The sequence below is a fragment of the Barbus barbus genome (assembly GCF_936440315.1).
Source record: "Barbus barbus genome assembly, chromosome: 43".
Classification (NCBI taxonomy): Eukaryota; Metazoa; Chordata; class Actinopteri; order Cypriniformes; family Cyprinidae; genus Barbus; species Barbus barbus.
Window position 1 is genome coordinate 25,646,400 of NC_136721.1, and position 8,928 is coordinate 25,655,327.

An 8,928-nucleotide genomic window follows, 5' to 3' on the forward strand; every position below is an offset into this window, starting at 1 on the left:
GCAGATTCTGCTGACAGACCACAGACAGTTCGGAAAGGTTTATTGTTCTGGATTTGAAGAAACTGGTCCTTAACAGTAGATTAATTTGATCAGTAATTTAACCCATCAGACCAGTGCCGCAGCAATGCATCACTTCACTTCCATGATGTTTTCACTGCTAGTCATTACTGGGCTGCAGGTGAGTGTTGAGAGTTACAGATCGAGGCTGGTTGTGTTGAATGGAGGAACATTGGGAGCTTGGTATCTGGAGTGGCTGTGTCCACCTGGAACGTACGCCGCAGGATTCAGTCTAAAGGTATGATAAGAACTGAATTAATTCCAGTATTATGGGGATTGTTTAATGTTTGAAAGTGTAAGCTGGTAACTGAGGGTTGAAGGTTCAAATCCTTAGGAAAAATAAACTCTGGAGTTGCTGTTAGTGATTCAATTCCAGGTATTGTAAGGAAACTGCACCTGCTCAAGTTTGTGACTGCTTTGCTTAACACTAAAGAAACATGGAGTTGAATGTAACTATGGATCGGGTTAGTCCAGGGATTCCCAGCCCTGTTCCTGAAGATACACCACAGTGAACGTTTTTGATTCAATTGATCACGTTTTTAGTAGACATCCAAACGTGTGCTGTTGGTGTACCTCCAAATGCTGGAGTTAAGATGACTCCTTCTCTTTCTGTCTTGATGTTTTTTGTCTTTAAGGTGGAAGGTTCTGTTGGTTCAGGGGATGACACCGCACTCAACGGGATTCGCCTTTACTGCGTCAATCCGTCTACAGGCCAACGAAACCCTAATAGCTACGTTCAGTCAGGAGAAGGCAGGTAATGAGCTCAGTCCAAAGAGTAATAATGTAGCAGATTTGCAGTTATTATGAATTGTTACGTTAGGAGTAGAAGGCAGTTTTTTCATAAGCTAGATACAATTAATTTTCTTAATGTTTAGTTTGAATAAAACCGTTTCTTTTCTACAGCTGGGGTAATTGGGGGGAAATCAGATGGTGTCCTTCTGGATTCTTGACTCGTTTTAAGCTGAGAGTTGAATTTCCTCAAGACTTTGGTGACGATACGGCCGCAAATGACATCATGTGAGTTTGTGCTGTGCTAAAAATCCTTTAACCTAACCTGGTGGTCTAAAATGACTGGTCTTTTACAAATTGCTTGTAAATAACTCATTATTACGCTTCACTATCACCAAATGTTACTGGAACTGATTGCAGGGCTCCAGACTGCAACTAAAACGGTTGCGTTTGTGACTACAAATATTAATTTGAGTAATATTTTGGAAGCTGCCACTGGCGACTACATAACTGTACTTGTTATCTAAAAATGTGCATGTCGGGCTTTTTTTTTTTTCCCCCTTGTTTTGTGATCACATTTGACTTCTTCTTAAACTGAGATGATGAGCATCAACGTTTTGGTGAAAAACCCCAGCACTGACGGCACACCTGCTAAAAGCAGATCCAGTTGTGGTATTGTGATAGTACCGTATACTGTGATTTTTAAAACCTTTAGCAATTGTTGCAACATGAGAATCTGATAGTGTTGCATGCCTTGCTCCCCACTTTAAGTGAACCTTAGTTCCCAGGACATCTAAAGTACAACATGGATTAAAATGCTGAAACGCATGAAAAAATTAGATTAACACTTTGACATTTCAGTCATGTTTAATTCATTCTGTGGCACCTAAATATTTTATTCTTTTTCGGGTGCAAAATTGCAAGTTCCAAGAAATTGTTTTGATAAAATAGTTTCAAATCAATACCAACAATGTTTCACCCAAACTTCCAGTTTCAAATGCGGTAATGTGGAGTTACCGGGTTACGGCACAGGCTGGGGCTACTGGGGCGACTGGAGTGATCCATGTACAGGAAAAGGGATTTGTGGCATCCAGGCACGGGTAGAACGGAACCAGGGACTTGGAGATGACACCGCTCTCAATGACGTGCACATGTTCTGCTGCGACTAAGGTGACGTGAACCCAATCAAACACTCGGATCACAGCTGCTTGGAAGATCTCCGTGACATTAGTGCCGGATTATCTGACTTTGGCTTTTTTTTTGTTCTTTAAGGTGTTGGAGGATGACTACAACAAGATCAAATGGATCATAATTCATCACAAAACAACAGCTAGTCATCACAAAATAAAGCCTGACATGTGATCAGGACCTCAACACAAAGCAGAGGCTGACAGTACATCTCGCCTATTGTCTTATCAGTTCATGCATTTCAAATCCACACGCTCCATACTGTACATTTAACTGTAGAGCTGTTTTCAGAGGGTGTAGTTATATCCCAACATCTATTAAATAGTCATTTAACTTGAAATGACGGTGACTGTTTGTCTGATTTAATGTGCTGCTTCATTGACCTGACTGAAGTCATTTAACAATTGAATATTTCTTTACGCCTCACTACTTCCTCATGCCTGACTAATAAAAAAAAAATTAAGCGCTTTGAAGAATGGTCACTTTCCACCAAAAATAATAAAAAAAACTTGCATGTATTTGAAATGCACTTATTTCATGGTTCGTACACCAAATGCATTTTATGTTCTTAAAATGCCCTGCAACTGTACTATGTTATACTAAAATGGAGTACTTAAGTCTGCTACGTTAAAACAAATGGCTCAACTTAAGCACCTTCTCAAACCCGTTCTGAAGCATGCTTTTTGTTTGTTTGCTGACGAACACCAGTGTTTCCCACAGACTTGCACATTCATTCTCAAATAAGCACTGCCTTCATTAAGGTTACATTACAGAAAAGACTAAATGAAAATGACGTCAAGCTTATCTGAAAACGATCAGTTCTTTTCAAAGATACATTCATATAAAAGCACCTGCGCTGCATTTTGATTTTGAAACATGCAGTGCTCAGTTTATTCAGCTAAGTAGTTCTATATATATAAGCCTTTTGGAAAGTCTGTTTGTGGCGGTCAGTTTTGATATAGTGACGGGCCGCCACAAATAAATCAATGTATGGGAAACACTGGACATGCTACAAATGGCCAAATCTAAGTGATAACAATAAAAAAAAAAAGAACGCATATTACACCGCGGTGAAGTGTTGCCCGATTATCACCGGATGTCATGACAACATGTCACACAGAATAAGTATTCTCGTCGCTTCATATAGTTCAGATTGAACCACTGATGGCAGATTGACTATTTTGAAGATGTCTTTCATTCTTTTCTGTGCCTCGACAGTGTTATTTACTCGGAAGTCAATGAGACCGTCACAAGCCTCCAGGTTTTCATCTAAAACATCTTAATAAATAAATCAAATGAAGCTTTTTCGGGTTTGGAACGACATTTTGGTAAGTGATTAATGACAACATTTTCATGTTGCGGTGGAGTATCCCTTTAATCCCTTATACACAATTAGTGCTCTTGAAATATGATTGAATTCCCTCCGGGTCTTTTATCACTTTTATCCTCAGCTTTCTCATGTGCTTCATCTCTCATTTCACACACAACATCTCTCTGTTTCTCCAGATTTACAGCATTTCTCTTCTTACCAGACACTCTTTCTGCATTCATCTGATGATGATGACGTTTATGTAAAGTCATGGCTCAGTCATAAATGCATTAGTTATAAGTTTTTCTCATTTCAAAGCTACAAAAAAGTAAAATAATGCAAATTTTTCTATACAGAAGTGTTTTAATCTAAAATGAAAAGAAATGGATACATTCATACTATGTAGAACATGGCTGTGAAATAATTACTTATTTAAAAGAAGCACCTGCTCAGAGAATATCTGATTTCAGATGTAGTCATATTGTTTGTAGAGTTTCAAATCTCAGTGTAAAGGTTGAATAATTTTATTCTCAGTTAAATAATTTTATTTCAAAAATGGGAAAGCCAGAGTCACCAGAAGAGACGGACGACAGGTCGCGTAAGTGTTTTGAATAACTTGGTTGCAGTTCTGTTGTGTAAATAATTTACTTGCTACTAGGAAGGAATAGTTCGTTTCCTACCTATTTCTACTCTGCATTTTCGTTGTTTTCTCTGTTAATTGCACTTACTGATTAGAATAATTTGCGCCTCAGCTGAGAACGAGTCTGTGTGATTGTGCAAAGTGTTAGTTTCGTCTTGAGCTATTAGCAGTCCTTTAACCTTATTGGCTGGGCTGATCAGAAGCCGGCAACAGCTGTTTTCACTCTAGTTTCTTAGACTGTATTTATTTGATGTCAGAGCGCTGACAGAAGCATTCAGCCTCCTCGTGTGAAGACCAACGAGTGTAAAGACAGACGACTTTTTCCTGCGCGACTTTGACCGAGCAACGACACCGAGCGCACACTTAAGTATCCTTTATATCCTCCCTCACGCTTTCCTATCCTCTATCATGTGTTTCCAAACCATTCCGGTTCTCCTCGTTCTAAAAATACACGCAGAAGGTCACGTAACCCTGCTAACCTGCGCACTATCTCTACATCTTCCCCTGCACCTCTTTCTTTCTCTGTAGGTCTTTGGAATTGCCAGTCAGCTGTCAACAAAGCCGACTTCATTTCTGCATTTTCCTTCCATTCCACACTCAGCATCCTGGGCTTGACTGAGACCTGGATTCGTCCAGAAGACACGGCAACTCCAGCTGCTCTCTCTCACAATTTCTCTTTCTCTCACACCCCTAGGCAAGTTGGCCGGGGTGGGGGCACTGGTTTGCTCATTTCTAACAATTGGAAATACTCTACCCACTCTCCCCTAGGCAATCTCAACTCATTTGAATGAGGACATCTCGGCGTGGATGAAAGAACATCACCTACAGCTCAACCTGGCAAAGACGGAACTTCTTGTCTTCCCTGCCACTCCGACTCTACAGCATGACTTCACGATTCAGTTCGGCTCATCAATAATTACCCCATCAACTTCGGTCAGAAATCTTGGTGTAATCTTTGATGACCAGCTGACCTTCAAAGAGCACATTGCAAAGACTGCTCGTTCCTGCAGGTTTGCACTACACAACATCAGAAAGATCAGGCCCTTTCTGACAGAGCATGCTGCGCAACTTCTTGTCCAGGCCCTGGTTGTTTCTAGACTGGACTACTGCAATGCTCTTCTGGCCGGTCTGCCATCAAACGCAATCAACCCTCTACAAATGATTCAGAATTCAGCGGCACGACTGATCTTCAACGAGCCCAAAAGAGCGCATGTTACACCTCTCTTCATCTCCTTGCACTGGCTACCAGTTGCAGCTCGCCTCCAGTTCAAGTAACTGATGCTTGCGTACAGAACTACCACAGGCTCAGCACCCTCCTACTTCCACTCACTATTACGAACCTACATCCCCTCCAGAAGTCTGAGATCTGCTAGTGAGCGACGCCTCGTGGTACCATCACAGAGAGGCTCAAAATCACTCTCCAGAACATTCTCGTTCACCATTCCTGGCTGGTGGAATAATCTTCCCACCCCTATCCGGAACGCCGGATCCCTGGCAACCTTTAAGCAACAACTCATCTCTTTCGGCAGTACTTGACTTCATCCTAAACTCAAAAAAAAAAAAAAAAACTTTCCCTCTATCTTTCTCTCCGCTTACTAGCTTGTACTTATTTGAACAATGACTGAGACTTGGTGTTACGAGCACTTCCTCTGTCTGATTGCCTCTCCAAGATTAATCGCTTTTTGTATTCCCCAGTTGTAAGTCGCTTTGGATAAAAGCGTGTGCCAAATGACTAAATGATGAAATAAGACCCAGAGCTGAAGAAGATGTAAATGTGTGATGAAACACACCTGATTCACATCAAGATCTACTGTTTAAAAACAGAAGAGTGTCCATTTATAGCATAAGCTGATAAAAGTTTGTTTGCTGACACTTTATGCAAAATGCCAAATCAGCATTATTGATTGGGAGTTGATAACTGAATGGCATTCACTGAATTAACCATCAAAATGTCACTTGTATTCAATAGAATTAAAGGCATTGTAAATAAAAATGTGTAACTAATGGTATTTTAAAGTTATTGTAATGCATTGATGGAAATGGTTGTTTCCATCTTTGTTCACTAGACAGCACAAGTAGAACGCCTTTAGTATGAGGTTACAGTATGAGAAGAGATCTGATCTGAAGATGAATGTAGATCATAATGTCACACATAGAGCAAATTAGACTCATCACACATCTGATGTGCTTGTGTTATAATCAGCTTCATGAGGATAGAACTGGTTTTAGAGAAAATGACAGAGCTGATGGCAAATCTGACAATATGAAAACTATGAATATCAATAGTTTCTACAGTAAAATGGTTGAAAGGTTACGCAAGAAAAACAGTTTAAACAAAGTAAAAAGAGCGCTTCACTCTTCGCGCAAACAATTGGATATTTATCACACATTTATCTTCATTTGTATTATTTATATTGTGAAATGCATGAAGTTTTTTTATGTCTCAAATCGTGTTTATTTGAGAAGGTTAAACTGATCAAACATATGCTCAGCTCACTGTCTGGCGCTGGCCGCTTGGTATTAAAAACAAAAAAACACTTGAATTTACCAAACATATCATGTTTCTAAATTAACTTAATAAAGAACGAAACTAAATATAACCACTTTGCCATTTTAATGCTGTATAATGCAGCTGTATAATGGGGAAGAGAGAGAGAGAGAGAAAAGACACGGGCTCGGGTCGGACTCGGGCGGATCATTCTGATAAGCTGTCGGAAAAGAGCTGGGCCCCTGCAGGGTTTCAATAAAAGTTCCTCCTCAGCGCGCGGGCCCCCAATCTGCCCCGGGCCCATATGCACCTGCATACCCAGACGCTACGCCCCTGTGTGTGTGTGTGTGTGTGTGTGTATGTTGTGTGTGTGTGTGTGTGTGTGTGTGTGTGTGTGTGTGTGTGTGCGTGCGTGTTTGTGTGTGTGTGTGTGTGTGTGTGTGTGTGTGTGTGTGCGTGCGTGTGTGTGTGTGTGTATTTGTATTGCTTTATCACAGATGCTAAAGTTAGTTGCTCATCTCATGTTGTTGTGTGTTGCTGGTAAGTTATGTGTTAATGTCTGTCTTTTAGAGATTGTTCTGATGTGAATGCCATGCATTAGATGTGTTATATTTTTAATTGTATAATAGTCTCAAAGTTATCGTACTCTGTTCGTGTTTTCTGAATATCATATACTCGCAAATGTCGATATAATTGAAACGAATTAAGATTGTTTCAAGCAGTGGTTCTCAAAGTGTGGTACTCAGGCTCCCTCTAGTGGTACGCAGAGGAATCACTAAATTAAATATCAATCAACGTTAATACATTTTAATTTAATCTTTATTTGAGTAAAGTTTTTATTTTTTAGTACAGTACAGTTTTTACCTTTTTGTACAACACATTTTAATATAATCAATCATGTTATGTAAGCACAGTGCAGTGTTAATGTTCGAACTGTATTTATAATGTTAAAGTGGCTGACAACAATAAATATTCTTCTTAGGAATAAAACTGCCTGGTTTTTGAACTGTGCAGAGCTGTATAGCTGAATAGTTAGGCCTACTACGCTACTGAAACTTAACGTTGGTCATTACGGACCTTTTTTGACAGGTTTTGATTTGACTTAGTTTAATAAAAATGTACTTAATTTGATTTGACTTGTTTTACTTAATGCACTTTATAGTTAGGATTCTGATTAAAACAGTGTAACTGGGGGCTCTGAAAAAAACAGCTTAATTTTGTAAACTTTCATCTGAATACATTACATAAGTGTTTAATGAATAGTGTTGTGCACTTGGTTTCCAACTGTTACTGAACTGTAAAAATATTGTATGTGATTTGTTTTGCATTCAGTTTTCAGATAAAGATATTTCACAAGGCTGTTGGTTCTAACCTTTTATCAGAATTTGAAGAAACATTTCTACTTAAATTATTAAATGCATTTCATTCAAGGCAGGATCTTTCCTGCATAAAGAATTTCAAGGCCACTGTCTGTCAAATTTAGTGCCACCTCTGGCTGTCGACAAAACTCAGACAGGTGGTCCCATGCTGCTATACCCCTTTACTTTACCACCGACACGGTTTCTGTTGCAGGTTCCATTCTCCAACTGTTCAACACATTCTCACTGCACTAATATACAAATCTCTTGTAATGAGATGATTTAGTAAAACATGGTTTCACAGAAACTATAGTTTTCCACCAAAATAAAAGATCAACTGGTTTCAGTCATAAAAGCACAAGGGTCTCTCTTCTTGTTCTTGTACATGTTTTTAACAACAGCCAAGCACAGACACTGCAAACTAAAGTTTAAGATTTTCATGTGTTTTATGTTTCCAAAATAAACTGTTGTTTTACTAAATTGTGCATGTGGTAGTTTATTGAAGTTGATCGTAAAGCCATTGCTGCCAGTCATTTGATTTGTAACGTTTATGTATGTACAGTGTTGATCTAAATGCAAAGGTGCTACTGAACGTACAGTTGTGTATTAATTCACTCGTGTTGAAAGTACGACGGTGAAACAATGTCGCGTTATCAACGCTGATCCAATTTGGAAAATCAACACCGAATTCAACGTTAATCCAACGTCTACAGAACGACTTTAGTTCACCCGTGCTGAAGGTAAACCGGTGGAACAACGTCACAATATCAACGCTGATCCAATTTGGAAAACCGTTACGTTGATTCAACCATGGGACCCGACGATGATCCACCGGTGAATCGACGCTGAAATGCCGGCTGGGAGTAATCAGTAATCAGTAATCAGTCATTTAATTGCATTTTCAGAGTCACTTGACGTGGGCTTTGTGTTCCTGGCTGCTGATTGGCTAAAACCAGATATCACAATATCGATAAACCCTATAAATGCATTGTGAAGCAGCTGTGAAAGAATCAGGCAGATTCTGCTGACAGACCACAGACAGTTCGGAAAGGTTTATTGTTCTGGATTTGAAGAAACTGGTCCTTAACAGTAGATTAATTTGATCAGTAATTTAACCCATCAGACCAGTGCCGCAGCAATGCATCACTTCACTTCCATG

General features: G+C 39.5%; 1 protein-coding gene across 1 annotated transcript; it reads left to right on the forward strand.

The window, feature by feature from the left end:
* Nucleotides 1-145: 145 nt before the first annotated feature.
* On the forward strand, nt 146-1,955 carry LOC306862701 (vitelline membrane outer layer protein 1 homolog; the record flags this gene model as incomplete). The annotated part of the gene is made up of 3 exons (XM_079405620.1): nt 146-295; nt 693-811; nt 1,778-1,955. The coding sequence occupies 3 exons, from the start codon at nt 146-148 to the stop codon at nt 1,953-1,955; spliced, it is 447 nt and encodes a 148-aa protein (XP_079261746.1).
* Between the last annotated feature and the right edge of the window lie 6,973 nt (nt 1,956-8,928).